General features: G+C 43.6%; 1 protein-coding gene across 1 annotated transcript; it reads left to right on the top strand.

Moving 5' to 3' along the window:
- Positions 1 to 9,387: 9,387 nt before the first annotated feature.
- SPCS3 (signal peptidase complex subunit 3) lies at positions 9,388 to 23,182 on the top strand. The gene is made up of 5 exons (XM_069977797.1): positions 9,388 to 9,709; positions 13,199 to 13,274; positions 16,523 to 16,597; positions 17,634 to 17,749; positions 22,570 to 23,182. The coding sequence occupies exons 1-5, from the start codon at positions 9,567 to 9,569 to the stop codon at positions 22,700 to 22,702; spliced, it is 543 nt and encodes a 180-aa protein (XP_069833898.1). The 5' UTR covers positions 9,388 to 9,566; the 3' UTR covers positions 22,703 to 23,182.
- Positions 23,183 to 23,684: the final 502 nt, after the last annotated feature.

Genomic DNA, 23,684 nt, shown 5'->3' with positions numbered 1-23,684 from the left:
AATCGCAGGCAATGATCGAAAAATGGTTCGTATGTCGTTGATTTAGATCTGAACCTAAAATTATTGTTAATCGTTCACTGTAATTCAACATTCATTTGCTCAAGTTCCGCATTTTTTCACTAATTGTTTAGTGTAATAGCACATTGTCCATTGTTTTGCTGGGATCAGAAAGAATAAACGATCATAGTAACAATCGTAATAACGATCATAGTAACGATCGTAACTAGCGACCATTGTTCTGTGTAATATGGTGAACGGTTCCAGGTTAACGATAAACAATCTCGTTTGCGATCGTTTATTGTTAGTCGTTAATCATTTAAAAAACTCACCTTGTAATATGACCCTAAGTGGAGGAGATACTCCCGCTGCAGAGTAGCAAAAGCAAATAGCCTGCCTTATCCACCTAGCAATGGAGCCACTGCTTGCCTTACATCCCTTGTTTAGCCTGGAAAACTGGACAAAGAGGGATCTAGATTCTCTGAATTGTCTGGTAACCTCCAAATATTGAAGGACTGATCTTCTGACATCAAGACAATGAAATTCTCTTTCCCTATCATTGGATGGGTTGTCACAAAAAGATGGTAAGAATATATCCTGAGACTTATGAAAATCGGTTACCACCTTTGGTAAAAAGGCAGGATCGTGTTTGAACACTATTCTGTCTGTTAGAATTTTAGTGTAAGGCTTACAGCAGGACAAACTCGCTAGCTCCCCTACTCTCCTGGCAGAAGTCACTGCCACCAAAAAAAGCTGTTTTAAGTCTTAAAATCTGGATGCTGCTCTAAAGAATCTCATGATCCATGGATGACATGCTACCTGCTGGTTGTATAGGGCTCCTAAGGTTGATGCATGAACTTTTAGAGTAGCTGGCTTGAGACCTTTCTCTAATCCTTTTTGCAGAAAGTCCAAAATATGAGCAATATTGGGCTTATGGAGGTCTGTACTGCTGGAGCCCAAAAAGGAAAAAAAAGTCAGCCAAACTCTAAAATAACTTTTGTATGTTACCGGCTTTCTGCTTTTCTGTAGTGTGGAAATTACCACGTCAGAAAGGCAGTGAGTCTTTAGGATCATCCGTTCAAAAGCCAGGTCATCAGGTGCAGCTGATTCACACTGGGATGTAAGATGGGCCCTTGTAAAAGTAAATCTTCCCGGTCTGGGAGCACCCAAGGGTCGGGGCCTAATCTTTTTATACTCCAGGTTTCCTGTCCCTGGGGGCGGGGTCCCTCTCTCCATGGTGCCATCATGTTGATGGGGAAATGTTTAAAGGGGTACTCCAGCCCGGGGGTATTTTTAAGCTATGGCCAGGGATTGGGTGGTTATAGACGGCAGCGATCACTTACCTCCCCTGTTCCAACGCCGGGTCCCGGATCGCGCCGCCCTGCACACCCGTCCCGTGGCCGCTTCCTGATGTGAGCTGCGGCATGAGATGTGACATCTCAAGGCAGCTCAGCCATTCAGTGGCCGTAGCAGAGTCCCTCCTCGGACGCTAAATGGCTGAGCTGCCTTGAGACGTTGCATCTCATGCCGCACCTCACACCTGGAAGCGGCAGCAGGACGGGTGTACGAGCGGTGCGATCCAGGACCCAGTGCTGGAACGGGGGAGGTAAGTGACCACCGCCGTCTATAACCACCCCCTCCCCGGCCACAGCTTAAAAATACCCCCGGGCTGTAGTAACCCTTTAAATCTTTGAGGCATTGTACTGATACAACCACACGTTCGGCACTCCTGCCATCATAATGATACATGATGCCGGGAGGTCCTTTATTCCATCGCGCATCTTCCCCGTCTGTGGTTCTGTGTTTCACGGAAACGCGCAAATGCCCCCTTATCCTGCTAAAAACCCTCCACTGCCACTAGGGAATAATAAACAATAAAATACATAAGAAACATGATTCCTTAGCCCATGTAACCTTATTCTAATGTTTAAATCAACCAAGAAAACACAATAATCACTGAATTCAAGGAGATTAGTGAAAAAATTCCAATGAAGTACTCAATCTGATCCACTGATGCTCCCAAAAATGTAAATATGCAAAACAAAAGTCCGTGGAGCCTCGGTTGCGAGTCTCAAAACACGGGATACATTTACTGCTGTTTGAGCTTTGCACAGGTGTATTAACTATCCAGCCCATGTTCATTATACACACAGGTGGGGAATAGGAAGCAATCTGCCTGGAGCATTCCTAATGATGAGGAGGGTGGGGAGGAAGGACGGAGAGGCGGTGCCAGCCTAATGCATATACAAATGTAAGCCCCGGCCGTTAGACACAGCGCTGCAAGATTAAAAGTTGTTTTTATGACAATAACTGCATCCCCTGCCGAACGGACCCCAGGACAGATCTTGGATTAAAAGCAGCTATCCGAAGGTACAAGTGGTTTGGGGGGTCAGATTGTGGGTACAGAGTCACTTTAAAAAAGGAAAGAAAACCTTACCAATAATTCCACAAGATCTAGAACTGTTGTCAATTAAGGGTGCCCCATTGTGCCAGGGGACATGTACATTATGTCCTGCCAAGGAGGCCCCACTATTGAGCGCTCATCGCGCTCCATTGTGTAGACAGTGATGGATCGCTGAATCTTTTACGCAGCCCTTTTCCTTCCGTGATTTGTCGGGCAACACATGTCTGACAGAACAACAAGGATTTTTTTATCACACTTAAACAACGCGATCAGCCAATGCATAAAGATTTTCTTATTCATTGGTCGATTATTGGCCCTATTACACAATGTCTCTGTGTAAGAGTCTGCCTTAGAATAAAAAGAATAAAAGTCATTCCACTGATAGCAAGAGAAACATTTTGCATGTAATGGAAACCCAGAAAACCTTGTATTTCCGGAGAACACACGGTTCTGTTACTGTTTTCCATTTTGTATAAGAAAAAAACAAAAACTTGCAAGGAAGCAGGTATTTCTGAAATCCCAGCAGTTCTCCTTGTAGCCTGGGCAGTGGGCTATAATGCAGCACTGAACTGCAGACTACAATAGAAGAAACTTTCTTGATGAATGTACAGTACAGCACAGGCACAGGGGAACGTGAAATTACCGCCGCAAAACAGGTTGGTAATAAAGAAATGGCTGCAAAGATGGTGATTCCAATAGTAACATTTCATCGGGGAATCGCTTTTTATGCTCTCTGCTGTTAACTTCTCTTACTCTTTAAGTTCTTGCTGATGGTTCATAGACTATAAATGTCTGAGAGATTTGCACGTAACATTACAAGAACATTTAGAGGTGATCGTGCAGCAGAGCAGGTTTATAACAGCTTCTTATTCTTCTAGTATTAATATTAATAACAAAGAAAGCAACAACTAGAGAGCACACCCTCAATGCTTAACACTGGAGAGATTTAGTAAATTATATGTAGTACTGTTTACTAAATAATACTGTTTAGTATTGTTATTGCCCAACAAAAGTTATCAAAATTACTAATAGACACTTATTATGGAACATGCACCTATAGTGCATTTTCCCTGCATATATTACAGCATGGTGTGTTTAGGTCTCTGCTAAGTTCTTGACATCACATTACATAAATTGCCATCTCCTGCTGCTCCAGTGCTACCCGCTGCAGCTGCAGTCCGTCCTGCTAAAGGAATCCCCCCCTCCATCCTCCCCCATCTCCCTGCACCTCTCTCCATGCCGGTGGCCCTCGGCATCGCTAGTCTGGCGGCCGCTAGCTATGCCAGTTTTCCCCTCAGCGGGGATCACCAACGCCGCCCCCCTCCCCAGCTCCCTGAACCATTTCTCAGGCCGCCAGCACCCATGCCCCAGTGCTGGCATCCCCCCTCACCACTAGTCCGGCAGACGCTGGCTCCCCACTACCTCTGCTGACTGGAGAAAGGCAGAAGTGGCTGAGAGCAGCGGGAGGCAGCGGCTGCTGGACTATAGGTGCCGAGGGCCACCAGCATGGAGAAAGATGCAGGGAGCTGGGGGAGGATGGAGGGGGTAATCCCTTTTGCTGCAGCAGCAGCGGGACGGACTGGAGAAGAAGGAGCTTAAAATGGATTTTGCCCGGAATTCTCCTTTATGTAGTGAGGGTTACTAGCTACCATAAGAGGTTCTTGGCATAAGCACATACACTACCAATTCGCAAAAACCACTAAACATCAAATTAGACAAAAAAAGAATGAAAACAATAAAAATTGTGGACAGGAGAAATCGATACTGAAAAAAGCCTGGCTTACAGGGTATATGAAAAGATATAATAATCCAATCTAATTGTAAACATATAGGGGGAGATTTATGAATGGGTGTAAATATACACCTGGTTTAAACTGCCTACAGCAACCAATCACAGCTCAGCTTTCAGCTTTGGTAGAATAAAAGAGGAGCTGTGATTGGTTGCTGGGGGCAGTTTACACCATGTGTATATTTACACCCTTTCATAAATCTCCCCTGCAGAGTATATCTCATATTATAAGCACACCTCACTTGTACATCATAGGAATAAAGTGCATTAAATATTCAAATCAATGAAACTAGTAAAGTGCCATTAAAAAACACATTTTACTCAGAATTCTAAGTATTTGTGTGTCAGACCCTGAATAAGGTGTATGGGGCTCTCCCGACCATCCACCAACATATGTCAGTGGAGATAGGGGTTGGATGTGATGGAACATCAACACTCGACCCCTTTGTTCTGGGAAAGATAAGCCACAGTCAGAGCTTTCTGACTGCACCTTAACCCTTTTCTACTGTGTATGGGGAGGAGAGGGGCCAGAAGGGAGAGATAACTGTTGGCTGGACAATCGTTCGGTCGTCAGTTATTAACCCCTTAAGGACCGGGCCTGAAATGGCCTTAAGGATCGAGACAAGTTTTATGAATATGACCAGTGTCACTTTATTTATGAATAACTTTGGAGTGCGTTTACCTATCCGGCTGATTCTGGGATTGTTTTCTTGCGACATATGGTACTTTACATTTCTGGTAAATTGAAGCCGATAAATTATATATTAAATAGCATTAGCAACATGTCTACTATCAAAATCAGATATTTTTAGGGACCTGTTCAGGTTTAGGCTAACAACGGCCGTACTTTTGGCGAGGTGGAACAATGCCTTACTTTCAATGGGATCCCGGCCGGAGTGTATACACATCGTATACGCTCCGGCCGGGATCCCATACGGGGCCGCAAATAACTGACATGTCAGTTTTCTGTTGCCGGACTTCAGTGAATTCCGGAGCCCTGTCAGTTCACACAGTGAAGCAAGCAGCCGAGCAAGCGGCTCCGGCTGCTTGCTTCACTGTGTGCTATGGGAAGCTCTGATGCGGGCGCGCGCTGATGCGCCCGCATCAGAGCTCTGCGGCTGGAAAGATCATCCGGCCGGTACTTAAGTACCGGCCGAGATGATCCGGCCAGAGACCGTCTGTTCCGTGACCCGGCCGAGTCACAGTACGGCCTTAGGCTATGTTCACACTGCGTATGAGTCCGCGTATGAGTCCGGCCGCATTTCGTACGCCGCCGTACATGTGCGGCTGACACTACGGGCATGGGAAAAATCGACATGCGGCCAGATGTGTACGAACAGCGAACATACGCCCGTAGTACAGTTATGCTTCCGTAGCTTGTTTCGAAGCGATCTGAAACAGGTCATTTACTTGGTAATCTTCGCCCAGCCTAATAAAACTCACAGAACCTTTTGGATCGAAAAATCAAGTTCAATTTGGCTGAAATAAGTACTCCGTACGGGACCGCATGGAAATCCACGGCCGTGAGTTGGAACATTTCCGTCCTCAAACAATGGTCTTGTTCATTTTTCACGGCACCATATACGATCCGGCCGTAAGCTCATATGTAGTGTGCATTGTGCGGCCGTATATCGTATACTTTCAAGTGAACGCATCAATCTCAAAACCCTGTGCGTATATTCGCGGTTCGCACTACGGCCGAACTCATACGCAGTGTGAACATAGCCTTAAAGTGTATTTGAGGGGACTGTATGTTAGAAAGCCCCACAAAGCACCCCATTTCAGAAACTGCACCCCCCAAACTCTGTAAAAGCACATCCAGAAAGTTCTTTTTAACCCTTAAGTGTGTAAGAAATTAGAAAATGTAAATTTTCTGTAGAGATTTTATTGTAATCCAATATCTTTCATAATTGTAAACCTATTAGCAGAGAAATGCACCCCAATATTGATTGCCCCGTTTCTGCAGTTTATAGAAATACCCCATATGTGGCCCTATTGCGCTATTTGACGCAACCACAAGCCTCAGATATAAAGGAGCGCCTAGTGAATTTTAACGCCTCCGCTTTATTTGGTCATTTTTGACCGTACCACTTCAGGTTGGCAGAGGCTCTGGGGTGCCAAACCATAAAAAACACCCCTAAAGGGACACCATTTAGAAAACTACACCCCTCGAGGAATGTAACAAGGGGTGCGGTGAGCATTTGGACCCCACAGGTGCTTCACAGATTTTCAGAACAATGTGGCGTGAAAAAGGAAAAATTTTATTTTTTATACTAAAACGTTATTCTAGCCTTCATTATTTCATTTTTACAAGGAATAAAAGAAAGAAAAAAAACACCAATCGTGTAGCGCAGTTTCTCCCGAGTACGGAAATACCCCACATGTGGACAAAAAGTGCCAAGCGGGCGCAGGACGAGCCTCCAAAGGGAAGGAGCGCCAATTGGCTTTTGGAAGCTGAATTTCACTGAAATGGATCCATATCCTCATTGCACCCCTTGTTAGATTCCATGAGGGGTGCAGTTTCCAGAATGGGGTCACTTGTGGGGTTTTTTCACTGTCTTGGCAGAACGAGGGCTCTGTAAATGCGAGATGGCGTTCATCATCCATTCTGGCCAAATCCAACCTCCAAAATCCAAATGGCGCTCCTTCCCTTCGGAGGCTTGCCCTGCACCCACATGGCGCTTTATGTCCACATGTGGGGTATTTACGGACTCTACACATTTTGTCTGTTTTTTTCTCTTTTAACACCTTGTGAAAATGAAAAAATCAAGGCTAGACCAACATTATGGTGTAAAAAATGTAATATTTCATTTTCACGCCACATTGTTCCACATTTGTGCCCGTCACCAGTGGGGTCCACATGCTCACTACACTCGTTAGATTCCTTGAGATTCCATAATGGGGTCACTTGTGGGGGGTTTCAACTGTCTTGTGGGGGGTTTCAACTATCTTGGCAACACAGAGGCCTTTTAACCCCTTGTGAAAATGAAAAAATCAAGACAAGATCAATGATTTAGTGTAAAAGTTAAAAAATTTTTACACTCAATGTTGGTCTAGCCTTGATTTTTTCTATTTCCACAAGGGTTTAAAAAAGAAAATGAACGCAAAACGTGTGTAATTTCCCCTTAGTACGAAAATACCCCACATGTGGACATAATGTGCCATATGGGCACAGGGCAAGCCACCAAAGAGACAGAGAGCCATTTAGAGGCTGGAATGAAGGATGGAGGCCATGTCGCAATTACAAAGCTCCTGTGCTGCCAAGACACCTTCCCACTAACTCGGAAGATGGGGGGGAGGGCATCTGGGGTCTGGATTCGGGTGTCCCTTCCTTCATACCCTGTAAGGGTACGTGCACACTGCGGAATGGCGAAGGATGACCCTTCGCGCATTCCGCAGCTGGCAGCCACCGGTAGACTGATGCGGGCGGGTACGTCTCCGGTCGTGTCACACTCCATTTTACGCACAGGCGGATTCCGCCCTCTGTCCAAAGAATGAACGTGTTCATTCTTTGGACGGACATCGGAATCTGTAAATCTTAAATCTGTAAGTGTACTCTGGGGTACTCTCACAGAGTTTGTAGATTTTCACGCCATACCGTCATTTCTTATTGGGACGGTACTGGCGGAAAAGACGTGTCTTGGGGGGCAGCGTACGCTACGCTACCCCCAGACAGGTCGCTGGATGATGATGATGAGGATAAATGGAGGAAAAAAGGAACCCCCCATTCATCCTCACTGGCTGTTTCGGTGTCGAAGGCAATTAAAGCGTATGCCCCTGCCGCCGAAAACACCCTGTGTGCCATCTTTATACTGGGATTAGTATATGGGGTATGTAAATGTGTAATGTAGTGTAGTGTAAAACTTTATTTCGTGTAATGTAATAGTGTTTTTTACAGTAAGAAAAAATATACCTACGCCAAGAAAGGAGTTACTGATAAATGCCGCACCTGGGAGAAAACAACCCATACGCCAAAAAGGAGGAGTTGCTGATCAGCAGCGCACTTAAAAAGAGAAAAAACAAAACACTCTTTTTACCCCAAAGCAACTGATCAGTGTATAATATACACTGATCAGCCGCTAGGGGGCAGTAGAGCAAAGCTGCCGAAGATAGACGACGGAAGAGCCCAAAGATAGCCGAAGTTAGACGATGGGACGCTGACGGGAGCTGAAGTTAGACGACGCCGAGAAGAGGACGCCGCATGACCGCCAGATCAGTGCTCGGGACGCCTAGATCAGGTGAGTATGGTGCAATACACACACACACACACCAGTAACAGTATAATCGCCGTGATGGGCCGGTCAATCACAGCGATCGTGGGGGTGGCACCGGCGCCATCTTTACACAGTATACTAATGGCAATTGGTGCGTGTCCCGGACAGCACCAATCGCCATTGCTTTCTGGGTCACCGATGACCCGGAAAGCTGTTTTCAGCTGCTATCGGCTGATCTGAATTGATCAGCCAATAGCAGCGATTGTCTGCACGGGGGGGGGGGGGGGGGTTTAAACAAATTGCTTTGTGTAAACAGTCTTTCAAAGATTCCCCCTACGTGAAAGATGGGCTTAAGCGATCTTAAAAATGATCGCAGTAACGATTTTTCTAACGATTTATTCGTATAAACGCTGATTGGTATAAAAAAAACATATCACTGCTGCGTTAAAAGATTGACTAAGGCGAATTATTGCTACGTTTAAACGCAGCATTATCTCTCCCAATCTCGTCATGCACATGAAGAGAGAAGAAGTAAGCCTTTGCTAGATTCCTCTGGCAGCGGCTTATCTCTCAGAGAACAAAATGATCTGGTTGGGAGGCCACTGATTAGATGGGGTGATGGTCTGCAGTGGTGACAAGTGGCCAGCTGGGTTGATATTAGAGGGCATCCCTGATGACCAGCTGTATTGTTAGCAGAGATGAGAGCTTGTCACCGAAGTAGAAAGGTATGAACCCAGCCGCAGGACCGATATCTGCTCCTCTGTGTAGATGCAGCAGCTGCCTCATAAATGTTCAGCATACGCAGCCTGATCCTTCGCAGACTAAGCTGTCCATCATCTTGTATGACAGTCCTACGCCGTGTACACCACCCCACAAACAAACCCCAGAAACAGCCAGAAACAAAAATGGCCGCTCAGGTCTAGTCACGTGACTCTTAAACACCACGTCGCTGCCCGTAGCGCTGTCTTCCTGTGTGGCGGCTTCCTGACCCGGAAGTGGTTCCGTATGGAGCGTTGTGTCGCTCATACAGACAGCTCAGCGTTCCCCCGGCTTCCTGTCTCGTCGCTCAGCCCGCCGCGGCTCTCCCCTCAGTGACAGGAGCAGTGACCCGTCCGCTCGCCCTATTACACCCGTGCCTGCTGTCCTCTGCCTCCCCAGCACAATGAACACCGCACTGTCCAGGGCTAATTCCTTATTCGCCTTCTCTCTGAGTGTTATGGCTGCTCTCACGTTCGGCTGTTTCATCACCACCGCATTCAAAGACCGAGTGGTGCCTGTGAACATCCACGTCTCCCGGGTGACGCTGTGAGTACCGGCTGATGGGGGACAGGCTGCTCCTGCTGCCATATGCTCTTAGAGGGGAACTCCACTGATGGAGATGCAGAGCTGTGTCACTGAGACAATGTGCAGATGGGGGGCGCTGTGTGACACTACACATCCATGATATGTGACCAGGGACACATCAGGGACGCTTCACAGTAGGGGAAATGCTATTGCCTCCTGGGGAGCAGTGATGGCAGATGTGATCCCTACTCTATGGGCATCCGGGGGGGTCAAAGCCTGGGGGCATCCGGGGGGTCACAGCCTGGGGGCATCCGGGGGGGGTCACAGCCTGGGGGCATCCGGGGGGGGGGTCACAGCCTAGGGGCATCCGGGGGGTGTCACAGCCTAGGGGCATCGGGGGGGGGGGGGGGGGGGGGGGGGGGGTTGTCACAGCCTGGGGGCATCCGGGGGGTATGTATGGCACACTAAGCCCAGGGACTGGCTGCAGCAGTGATCCTTAGTGTGCCATACATAATAGGATCACTGCTGCAGCCAGTCCCTGGGCTTAGTGTGCCATACATAATAGGATCACTGCTGCAGCCAGTCCCTGGGCTTAGTGTGCCATACATAATAGGATCACTGCTGCAGACAGTCTCTGGGCTTAGTGTGCCATACATAATAGGATCATTGCTGCAGCCAGTCCCTTGGCTTAGTGTGCCATACATAATAGGATCATTGCTGCAGCCTGTCCCTGGGCTTAGTGTGCCATACATAATAGGATCACTGCTGCAGCCAGTCCCTGGGCTTAGTGTGCCATACATAATAGGATCACTGCTGCAGCCAGTCCCTGGGCTTAGTGTGCCATACATAATAGGATCACTGCTGCAGACAGTCTCTGGGCTTAGTGTGCCATACATAATAGGATCATTGCTGCAGCCAGTCCCTTGGCTTAGTGTGCCATACATAATAGGATCATTGCTGCAGCCTGTCCCTGGGCTTAGTGTGCCATACATAATAGGATCACTGCTGCAGCCAGTCCCTGGGCTTAGTGTGCCATACGTAGTAGAGTCACTGCAGAGGCCAGTTAGTGCTGACTTTGTCATCACTCCAGGATCACCAAGTCCATAAAGAACTGCGGAGGCCTCAGGAGCATTGGCACTGAAGGAGCAGGGCATTTAATTGATAAGTAATAGTGGGTTATTTTATAACTTTTCCTGCTAGCACTTATGTTCAATAAATTATTTTAAGTATTCATTATACTTGATGTGTGCCTCCCATTCTGGTCTTTGAGCTTAGATCTGTTGTGAATACAGCTGGAGCTACCTGACTCTGCGACTGATCCAGACTTCATCCAAGAGGCTTAAAGGGAATGTACCATCAGGCCTGGGCTGAAGCACTGGAGGCAGGCCGAACCACCCACAGTGGGAGGAAACCCCCGCCCCTCTGTGACGTGGCTCTGTTAGAATCAATGGAGCCGCGTCATAAAGGGGTTGAGGTTTCCTCCCACTGGGGGTGGTTCAGCCTGCTTCCAGTACTTCAGCCTGGGCCTGATGGTACATTCACTTTAAGCAATCAAGTGCCAAGATTATAGATTAATGCACTGCCTATGTACTGCATTGATATCTATGAACAATCAAAGTATGGCTCATAGAAGTCCCCTAGGGAGACTAGAAAAGTATATACCCTCAATAAAAAAAGTTAAGATCACACCCTTTTTACTATTTTTTTCAATAAAAAAAAAAAATAATCACCGCATGCAGAGTTGTCTGAACTATTAAAATGTAATGCTATGGGTCCCGCATGGTGAATGTTATAAACAAAAAAGAAATACTATATTATACTAGAAATAATGTCACAGTTATTTTGTTTCATATCACCATATATTAGATAAAATTTAATAAAAAGTGATCAGAATGACCCATCTATACTATAAAGATAATTATAAAGACCATTGTTCATGGTGCTAAAAATTAGCTCCCAAACAACTCTATAGATAGAAAAAAAATAATAATTATTATAAGGGTCATAATATGGTTTGTTTTGTAAAAAGTTTTTAATACTTGCAGTAAAACATAACATGTATTCAAATTGGGTATCATTATAATTGACCTGACTAGAAGAATACTGATCACATGTCAAGTTTACCGTATTGTGAGCAGCTCAAAAACATTCACCCCCAACCCACCCTAAGTTTGCAAAATTGAAGGTTTTATTTTCCCTTTTCACCTAAAAACTACATTTATTGTCGTATATTTTATGGTAACATTTATAGGTATCACAAAGTACAATTGGTCCCTTAGGAATCAAGCCTTTCCACATGGAAATATGAAAGAGTTATGGCTGTTGGAGTCTATGAAGGAAAAAAAATGAACATGCCAAAATAAAAATTGACCCGATCCTTAAGGGGTTAAAGGGAACATGTCACCCCCCTGTGCCGGGGTGAAGACCGCCCAGCCCCCCGCTAGAGACCCTTATAATTACCCCTTGTCTCCAAGTCCCGCGCCTGGAGCTGGTCCCGGGACGGAGATCTCCACGTCGGAAGCCATGCGTGCATTCTGCAGAGTTTAGTCCAACGCCCATAGTGAATGACGGCTCTATTTATTCTCTATGGGCGTCGGACTCGTCTCTGGAGCGCGTGCCGGGCTTCTGACTGGGACATCTCCATCCCCAGACCGGCTCCAGGCGCGGGACTTGGAGACAAGGGGTAAGCATAAGGGTCTCTAGCAGGGGTTTGGGCAACCTTTACCCTGGCACGGGGGGTTACAGGTTCCCTTTAAAGCCATAGCAGGGTGTATTATTAAATGGTGCATACATACTTAAAACTGTTCATTGTTTTAAGCTTTAGCAATACATTGTCCCTGTAGTCTGAGAGCCCACAGGTCACTTTAAAGGCTTGTCTGGCAAATAATTCCTATAACTTGTTAGGTTAATAGAAGTGGTGGTTTATGTGTGATGTCTCTTGCTAGGGTGGACATGTATTGTCCTTCATAACACAGAGTTGGTGCCTAAAGTGGTACACATTATGTGACTAGTGTTTTCATGACAGCGAGGCCTCCCATGTAGTTAATGTAGTGCACTTCTAGCCCTCATCCACACATCAGAATCTTCATCCATTGACTTCAGTGTGGTCATCCACACATCCGTTTTGAAAACTGATCTGTGTTTGCTCATTCATTCAGAAAAAAATGAAACTGAGGCTTCAGTAGAAGTTAATGGTTCAGTTTTTAATGGACGACCTACTGATGCACCATCCGTATTTCCCAGCAAGCTCTGGGCAGGCTGCACCTTGTTGCCTTTTATTGACCTTTCAGTTTTTCTGATCCACAAACACTGATGCATGACTGATACCACGCTGATAGTTTTTCCAGGACATCACTAGTGTGTGGATGAGGCCTTAGTGAGGCTACATAAGACAGTCAGTGCCTTGGACTTGTTTACTGTTCTTGGCAAAAAGAAAACAATAAAATAGTCATTTTCAGCCCTCACATTTCTCCTGTCCGCTATCTAATGTTTTATTTGCTTGTCTTCCAGAGAGAATGTTGAAGATTTCACCGGCCCCAGAGAAAAGAGTGACCTGGGATTTCTCATATTCGATATAAATGCAGATATCCTTTCTTTCTGTATAGAATGCAGTGGTTTTATGTCTTTCTCTTTCATGCTATTCCTGACTATTAGGAAACCTAATCCTCCTGATAACAAGTTGTGCAGGCACAGGATCCCAAGGTTATGTTTACTCCTGATATCGCTGCCAGAATGAGCTCTGTGGACAGACTGCGGCTGCAACATTTGTTTTTGGTTAACGGTGAAGATGTAGTCACTAATAGTAGATTGTTAACTATTAGTGTCTACAGAGTCTCTGTGTTGTCTGATGGGAGTGTAAGGTGGCATACAATTGCATCAGTTTTTTCCCTATAAAATGTATACATTAATGGACTGCAAAATTGTGAACCCAGCCTTAAAGGGAACCTGTCACCACCCATGCCGGGGCAGAGCCCGGCCAACCCCCCCCCCCCAGTGCAGACACATATACTTACTGCTTTCACGAAGTCCCTGAGCCTGTCCCACCGCAGAGATATCCCCGCCTAAAGCCACACGCACGATCTACAGAGATGAGTCCGACGTCCATAGAGAATGACTGGAGCCGTCATTCTCTATGGGCGTCGGACCCATCTCTGATGAGCGTGCGTGGCTTTAGACTGGGAAATCTCTGCGGCGGGGCGGGCTCCAGGACTTCACGGAAACAGTAAGTATATGTGCCTACATCGGGGGGTCGGCCGGGCTCTGCCCCGACATGGGAGGTGACAGGTTCCCTTTAACTGGTGAGAAAATATGAGCAGCCAGCTCTTAATAAGCCGGTGCATAGAGGTCTGGCCATGTCACTCACTCGCACACACACAAACTATAGAAAAATTATTCCTTAGGGTATTTATAGGAACACTGTAAAAAAAACAACTTAGAAGGGGATGCACCCATAAACTAGGGCTACAGCCTAGGGCTGGGCGATAATGGCCTAAATCAATATCGCGGTTTATCGTACATGTAGCCGCGGTAACGATAAATTGAACGATAATTATGACACGCCCCCTTTAAAAGCCACACCCCTTTGAAAACCCCATTTTCCGATGGTAATACAAACGTGAATTTACTCCATAGAACAATGTGCAGCAAACTTCACAAGTAATACACAATATTTTGGCACCTCCTACACCATTTTCAAGTGGCACTTGAAAATGGCATAGGAGATGCCAAAACATTGTATATTACTTGTGAAGTTTGCTGCACATTGTTTTATGGAGTAAATTCACGTTTTCACGTTTGTATTACCATCGGAGTATTTTTTACTAGCTGACTTGATCCAAGGTCTGGGATTCGTCTGCTGGCACCCACAGTTTGTTTATTGTGCTGCCTATATTTTTTGCTATATCTATCTTTATACTGTGGGGAGATTTATCAAACATGGTGTAAAGTGAAACTGGCTGTTGCCCCTAGCAACCAATCAGATTCCACCTCTCATTTTCCAAAGAGTCTGTGAGGAATGAAAGGTGGAATCTGATTGGTTGCTAGGGGCGACTGAGCATGTTTGATAAGTCTCTCCGTGTGTGTGTGTATATGTATGTATATATAATTATATATACACACACACGTCCAAAATTAGGGTACCGGCACTCCAAATGAAGACTAAGTGTTTTATTTCAGCTCACAGGAACAAACTAGCCAAGGCTAGTTTGTTCCTGTGAGCTGAAATACAACACTTATTCTTCATTTGGAGTGCCGGTACCCTAATTTTGGACGTGTATATTCTGCACTCGAGGATCCACAGTGCAGGGTTGGCACCCATTCTCCTTATTTACTGCCCGGATGCCGTGGACTTTTGTTGTTTGTGTAGGAGATAGATAGGAGATAGATAGATAGGAGATAGATAGATAGATAGGAGATAGATAGATAGATAGGAGATAGATAGATAGATAGATAGGACTCCTATCTATCTCCTATCTATCTCCTATCTATCTCCTATCTATCTCCCATCTATCTCCCATCTATCTCCCATCTATCTCCCATCTATCTCCCATCTATCTCCCATCTATCTCCCATCTATCTCCCATCTATCTCCCATCTATCTCCTATCTATCTCCTATCTATCTCCCATCTATCTCCTATCTATCTCCCATCTATCTCCTATCTATCTCCATCTATCTATCTACCTATCTATCTCCTATCTATCTCCATCTATCTATCTACCTATCTATCTATCTCCTATCTATCTCTTTCTACCCAATATCTGCCCCCAGTCACAAGCTGTTCTGGACCCCCCCCCACCCCCTCTCCCGCACATACACTTGGGGTCAGGTATAGGTCGGCACCTCCATGCTCCACCGGGCACCGCTCTCTCTCTCTCCCTCCCTCCTGCACGGCTACTTTGCATATCCTTTCTGCTCTCCTGCACAGGAATCCTCTGCCCCCGTACCTCAGTGTTGTAGCACATATATCTGCCGGCAGCGTCACCGGCAGAGCGTCACACAGCGCTGCTTCCAGCACTGCCAAAAGATAACGGGACGCCGAGGATTCCTGTGTGGGACACAGTGCGGTGCCTGGTGGGGGGAGGATGTGCCGACCCATACCTGACCCCAGCAGCCACTTTATGTACGGGAGAGGGGAGGCAGGGCACACCGTGCAGCTTCCAGAGCCGCCCGGAAGCAGCAGCAGCACTGAGCACACAGCACGCCTGTGCGCAGCCTGTCACATCTCCAGTCTTCCTCCTCAGGAAGATTAAACGGAGTGGAGCAGAGCATGCGGCCGCCGGTGAGGAGGAGGGAGGGGGGAAATACCGCAGATACCGTCCTGGCAGAGTTGAGGTCGGTTAACCGACGCCAGAGACGGTATCGGTATTTTTGCGGTATACCGCCCAGCCCTACTACAGCCCCCACATCCTTAGCTTTGTGGGGGTCACAGAGTTCAGGCCTCCGCTAGTTATAAAAAAGAAAATGGTATAGGTACTAGGTATCTCATAGTCCCCCAATGTTAGATGTCAGAAGAAGAGTGGGACATTTATAAATTTTTAAATGTTTTCCTGTAGAACATAATCTGCTATAGGAGGTATAAAACATACAAATATTGAGCTGGACATGCATGATATAGCAAGTTTGCTTAGGAGGAATAGCTGATGGTCAGATAATGGTTCAGCCAGCAGCCATCTTTGGCTACCTTTAGTTCTTTATATGATTTGCTATATGTAAATTCCTATTACATTGATCATTTGATGTTGCCCACATAAGTCCAATAACCCATGTAAACACGGCTACTATCACTTATAAATGTGTTATAAAGCAGAAAAAGTTTTTCTTAATGAAACTACATTTGCAACCGATATTTGACTGGAATGTCAAGCAGTTATTCATATACTTGTCGGCAGAGTACTCTACTAAGAGTAATGTAAGTATATTGGGTGATACCTGAGCTGACTGTTAATTATAATACCACAATTTCTCCTCATGAATGATTTGTTCGAAGGTTATACATACACCTTTCATTCCATGACCCTCTGTTTAAGTTCAGCACTCCCCCCCCCCCCCCCCGTTCTTGCAATGTCTGAGTCTCCTGTCTGTCAGACACTCATCATCTGTCCAAGTGTCGTCTGTAGGAAAACCCCTTCGCCATTTAGACCCTTTGCAAACTACCACACAAAAAAGTGGGGGGAAAGCGGAACATAAATCTGCCCCACATATTACAATAACCTAAATATTGTTGAATAACTGTAAAAATAAATACAAAATTAGTAGTATAATAGTGTTTGATTTTCTCTACTCTGCCTCTGCATTCTGCTGCTCCAGTGATACCAAAGTAACAAGGCGGACATATATCTTAAGCAAGACATGTCAGACGTTTCCCATGAAATCTCGTCCTCTTTTCGATGTCTTAAAGTAAACATTAAAGAAACCAGATGATTTTTAGCTCCTGTTGTAGTCCGCCATCTTTGCTGTCTTAGGGCATATCCCTTAGGCTCAATGTGCAGCAATAAAAATAAACAGAAGTTACAACAATATTTTAAGAACGAATAAGACATAAAATGATAGGAGAAATGACAGCATTCTGAAACAAATGATGGCATATAATAATGTAAAGCCTATTCATGGTGAATGAAAATTCTATGTTAATGTAACTTAGAGCTGAAACTACAACTTCCCTTAAACGCCTATAATACTATAACAATAAACTTGTAACTGCTGGAATGTTGCGGAGTGAGAACCAACAATGCCAAGTCTTATGGGGTTAACAGCAGACGTCTCCAGCACTTGTATGAAAGTTTATTAAGTGCACGTGACCGTATACGGATGTATGCTGTGTCCACCTATCTGCTACAGAGCTTGTTACACTCCTTGTGTAGATGAGCATATAGTATATTGGGCCTTGTATGTGGTACAGTCTATGAAATATATTACCCCTGACTATTTTTATGATTTCACTTTAGGCTTTGAACCAGGTTGTGCTATGGGACAAGATCATCCTACGGGGAGACAACCCAAAGTTGTCTTTAAAGGAGATGAAATCAAAGTATTTCTTCTTTGACGATGGAAATGGCCTGAAGTAAGCATCTGGAAAAAATATATTGTTTTTATTAAAAAGTTCTCTTTTCAAGAAGCGAGTGCAAGAGATAAAATTTATAAGGTGAAAGCTGATGTCTGTTTACTTATTGGCGCCAGAAGGGTTTGTGATTGATTTGTGGTGACAGAAGGGAGGGTTCTGTAGAGGATCAGCATGTCAGAAGTGCTTCAGAGCGGAGCTCTTCAATTATCAGAGTCTGATAGAACTTGTAGCACTCTTTACAGAAATGACTAGCTCCATGTTATTACTTGTTGAAATCTGACCCTCATTATCAGGTAATAAGCATATTAAAACGTCCTTAAGACTGTATCCTGACTCTTCATAGACAAAATTAGAGCTCTTATTATTTTCAAACAAGTTTGATTAGGAGAGGGAGTACAGTACTTATTTGCTGTGTAGAAAATGGAATAGAAGAGCCGGGGTTTGTTCATTTAATACAGGGATGGAGAACCTTCAGTCCTCCAGCTGTTGCTTTGGCTGTCCAGGCATGATGGGAATTGTAGTTTTGCAACAGCTGGAGGACCAAGGGTTCCCCATCCCTGATTAAATACAATCAAATAGTACAGTGCTTGTGAGTACAAATGGACTATGAACTGCTGTAAACATTGAGCAGGCTGCAGCGCAGCAAAAATCCCCATCGCCTCTTCCAATTGGTGGGGATGACGACTGGAGTTGGACCGCTGCCTATCTAGTAATCATGGTCTTGAGATTAGGACAGCAATATTTAAATGGGCACTGTATATAAAAAAAATTACATTCAAAACTTTTGATCAGATCCCCACAAATCAGGAGAATGAGCAGGGAGAAGCATGGGGTAGCACATTTCACCCTCTGGCTGTAAGCAGTCTCTGTCCTGGTGACTCCATTATAAGGCTATGGGGCTTCTGAACAGAGATGATTGACAGTGTGGAAGTGAAGTGCATGTCTCCACTCATTCTGATCAGTTAGTGTCAGCAATCAGACTCCCAACTGACCAAAATGTTTGACATGTCCATGTACTTAATTAAGTGGTTATCTGTCATCAGAAAACTTGTGATACATACCTGCGTTTTTCAAGAAAATAATAAAGAGCCTAGCTTTACCTCTCCACACCCCCAGTGTGCTCTTGTAGTGTCAGTGTGCCCCCCCCCCCCGCCCCCCCAACTGACTGGTTTAAAAGCAGCTACCTAATGTTACTAGCGGTTTTGGGGGGGGGGGGGGGGAGGGTTCAGATTGTGGGTACAGAGTCGCTTTAAAGACTGTATAACACCTTTAACCCTTGCATTCAGTAATCCAAACAGTTTGTTAATCTGGCACTTTTTTACATAGCAAAGATACTCAGGAGATTTCTGGAACTGGCAAATTTATGTTGCGGGATAATAAGAGTGCCTGAAAATAACTATTGCCTGAAAAACCCTCTGGCATTTCAGCACCAGAGCTCTAGGGGTTCCGCGCCAGTCTGACCTCAGTGGTGCACGTACAAGGCTTTTTGTTTTGTTTCTAGGTCCCCTAGTTCGAGGGATATAGTGATTTTGCTATTAATACTTTTTTCCTGAATAGTCAAATAGGCGGGAATTCTCTGTTAAGGGGTGTTATATTCAAAAGGAGATTCAGTCATACTGAGGATGGATCTACACATAGTATTTGCTTAATATTTTTAGCCAGAACCAGGAGAGATTTTCCCCTTTTTATGTGTTTCGACTCATTTCTGTTGTTGGCAAAAAATTCTCACCAAAGCACTATGTGTAAACCCAGCCTTATCATACAGTTTAGCAGGTTGGAAGATGGCCCTGTAACCATTTAAATAACCATTTTCTTTAGTTAACTTGATAGTTTAGTTCAAGTTCACAATGTTTGTATTTTTACATTTATAATGTGGAAAACAAATTTCATTTAAAAACCCAATGATTGTTAGACAAATTGCTGTGGTCTTATTGGCTCCATCGTTGTTACATTTAAGGTGTGTTCACACGTACAGGATCTGCATCAGATCCTGTGTGAACGCACCCTTAACCCCTTCAAGACAGAGCCCTTTGATGCACAAAAGTCTGGGTCAAATTAATGCAATGTTCCTCCCCACCTTCTAAGAGCCATAGCACTTTTATTTTTTTTGTGATATATAATTTAATAAAATCAGCAATCCTGGTGCATTTTTTTTTTTTTTTTGTTTCCGTTTACGCCATTCACTGTTATATTTTAATAGATCGGACAATTCCACACGCTACGATATGTAATATGTTTGTTTATATTTTTATAATGGGCAAGGGGGTCTTTTAAACGTTTATTGGGAGGGGGTTTATAAGGGGTTTTTAAATACTTTTAAAAACCTTTTTATTATACTTTTTTTGTTTTTGTTTTTTTTGTTTACACTTTTATTCGGCAATCTATGTATAGAATGATATAGCCAGGTCCTCCAGAAAGACAGAGAGGTAGGTATGTTTAAGATTAAAGTGTTTATTCAACAGTATTATAAACTAGATAAAAGATACACTAAACAATATTAATTGATAAAACCTGCAAAAACAGTCAATAATAAACGTATAACATTGATGAGTACTCTATGCATGCAAAATAAAAAATAAAAAATGAGAGGGGAAAAAAAAGGAAAGAAAGAAAGAAAAAATGTGTGATGAAAAAATTGAAAAATATATGAATGAATAAAATAAGAAAAAAATAAAAAATAAAATAAAAAATGTAAAAATAGATAAATGTATGGGAGTTGGTCTGTTTATGGGTGTTGACCAAGTAATACAGCAATATTAGTAGTAAGAAAAAATATATTGCTCTAATACTACTAATCTTACTACTTTCTTACTACTAATATTGCTGTATTACTTGGTCAACACCCATAAACAGACCAACTCCCATATATTTATCTATTTTTACATTTTTTATTTTAATTTTTATATTTTTTATTTTTTTCTTATTCATTCATATATCTTTCCATTTTTTTTCATTTTTCATCACACATTTTTTCTTTCCTTTTTTTTTCCCCCCTCATTTTTTATTTTTTATTTTGCATGCATAGAGTACTCATCAATGTTATACGTTTATTATTGACTGTTTTTGCAGGTTTTATCAATTAATATTGTTTTTAGTGTATCTTTTATCTAGTTTATAATACTGTTGAATAAACACTTTAATCTTAAACATACCTACCTCTATGTCTTTCTGGAGGACCTGGCTATATCATTCTTTTTCTGTTTGTTCATCTCTCCTAGGGTATAGGAGCCCCTTCAGGTTAACCTCGTTAGACTTAATAGACAGTTGATCACGCACTTACATTCTAGTTTTTCAAATCTATGTATAGAGCCTGCCTGAGAGAGACTCTACACATAGATCGCGGATCCCACAGGACGGAGGTAAGTGACTTACCCTTGCCTGTCGGCACATGTGATCGGGACCCCCACAGCACGGCTGCGGGTCCCGATCACTCAGTGACAGATGCTTGATCTGTCACCGAGCACCTTAAGAGGTTAATGAGACTCAGCTGCCAGATCACATTACCTGCAGCCCGGACAAAGATGTGATTGGGATTGCTATCTCTGCAGCGCTCCTGCTCACATCAGAAAGCCCCTGTCCGTGTAGGAACGTATATATACATTCCTATGTGCAGTAGGAACGTATACACTGTATATACATATTACTTACGCAAAGGGGTTAAAGGGAATCGGTCAGCACTTGGGCCCTACCAAATGTTTTATTTTTTTCTCATTATTGTATCATTTGTAAAGCTATGTTCACACACAGTATTTTTGGTCAGTATTTTGCAAAAAAAAACAGGAGTCGATTGAAAACATAGGCTATACAAACACTGTTGAAATTGAGCGGATGATTGTCATTTAATGGCAAATATGGGCCGTTGTTTTAAAATAACAGTAATTATTTGTCATTAAGTGGCTGCATCCACTCAATTTCAACAGTGTTTGAACATAGCCTTTCTGTGTTTTCAATCCACTCCTGGTTTTGGTTGCAAAATACTGACAAAAATACTAAGCAAGAAATGCTGTGTGTGAACATAGTTTTAACAATAATACAATAATGAGAGAAAAAAACAAAGACCTCAATTTCATGTCAATCAGGGGATTTGAACCAGAGACCAAACTGCTGGCAGGTCATTAGACCACAGTCCCTACACATTTGGGGTCAGAGATTCAACTACATGAGATTCAACTACATTAGCCATATCCTGCCTGTAGAGGGCTGATCTGCAATCAGAGACACTGGCTGACAGCTGAGCGAGCAGGAGGCCGGACAGCATTGATTATTCATGAAGAAGAGGGAGGGGGAAGGAGTGGTGAGCTGTGCCAGAGTGTGGCACAAACAACTCCTCTTTGACACTTCATTACAGTAGGAGATGTGAGATTGGGTAATTTTCTGTGCATTAGTTTATGTACAAAGTCACCATGCTTACTAGGGGACTCACAGCTACAGCACACTGTCAGCACCTTAGGTAGGGCCTGGGAGCTGACAGATTCCCTTTAAATCGTGTTTAAGCTGACAAAGCTTTGTGAATAGTGGAGTAAAACTTTTTTTTTTGGTATTTTATTTTAATGCACTCTTAATTTGCCCCCCCCCCAAAAAAATAAATAAATAAATAAAAAAAAATCTGTGTGAACCTAGCCTTATAGTTCATTTAGCGCATTTACACTGGGTAATATAATCTAAATCATAATGATTGTAACATTAACACAGATCAATAATTTCCTCTGCACATTTTAGTGTATACCATAGGCCTTTTCATTTTTCATATAAATAACAATTTTGCTAGTTTTAATTTTATTTTGCTGATGTACTGAATTTCTTGTATTTCCCATTTCCAGGGGTAACAGGAATATCACGCTCACCCTGTCTTGGAACGTGGTCCCCAATGCCGGCATCCTCCCTCTGGTCACAGGATCAGGGCACATTTCTATCCCATTCCCTGAAACCTACAAAACTCCAGTCAGCTATTAAATTATTGCAATCTTTCCTACGTTGAATTTTTTTATATATCCGTATGTTCCTGTACATCTTGGAATTATCCTGCCTACTTTTCCTACCAAAAGAAAGAAGTGTTTTATTTACATAAAGGAAAAAGCTTCACTTGGCAATAAACCACTTGTTAGGAAATGTGTTCACCATGTAGGTGAGAGCGCCCATGTAAATACCAAGGAAAAGCCACAATTTTTATTTTTTTATTTTGAGCAGGTCTTCCCAGGTGTGGGGAAGAGACATTTACATCATTTACATCCATCTGTTTGAAGCAATGCAACATTGTTTGTCTTTTTTTTTTCCTGTTTGTTCAAAAATGGCTGAGCCTGTTGTTAATGGAATAAATGTGATGAATGTATATGGTTTTATATTAGGATATTCATTTGGAAGAAGATACAGATACAATGTCTGCAGTCCAGACACTGTTTTCAAATAAAACTATACAACATGGTGTACAAGTTACATGTCCACATGGTTTTTTCATGCGTCAAATTATCCATTATAGGAAATGCACAAAACACATATAGTAAATTGTTGTTTTCAGACAGATGATATGCTTCGTGGGGAAAATAATGGCCTGTTTCAACCATGCACAATTCAGACATATTTATCCTTTTTTTTTTTTTTTTGCCGCTCTGATTTTTTCAGCTTGTATCTGTAGAGCCATGGTCCAGCTGGCATTTGTAGCAATTAAAAAATAACTTGACATGTCATCAGGCATGTGAAAGGTTATTGGTCACAGTGGGTCTCACTGTTTAGACCCGCTGTGATCAGGAGATATAGCCCGAGGAAAGTATGGTGGCCGTGTGATCCACTCCCTGGCCGCTGGCCTCATAAATATTCTTCATTTGCTACAGCATAAAATCACAGTGTAAACTCTGCAGCAATTATGGAATGTGTGTATGTAATCTTAGGGAGTCATTTACCATAGGATCTGCACATCAGCCACTGTACAGCTTCCTCA

The sequence above is a fragment of the Dendropsophus ebraccatus genome, chromosome 7 (genome assembly GCF_027789765.1).
Source record: "Dendropsophus ebraccatus isolate aDenEbr1 chromosome 7, aDenEbr1.pat, whole genome shotgun sequence".
Taxonomy (NCBI): domain Eukaryota; kingdom Metazoa; phylum Chordata; class Amphibia; order Anura; family Hylidae; genus Dendropsophus; species Dendropsophus ebraccatus.
Note: the sequence above shows the minus strand (reverse complement) of the source record. Positions and strands in the feature narration are given on the sequence as shown.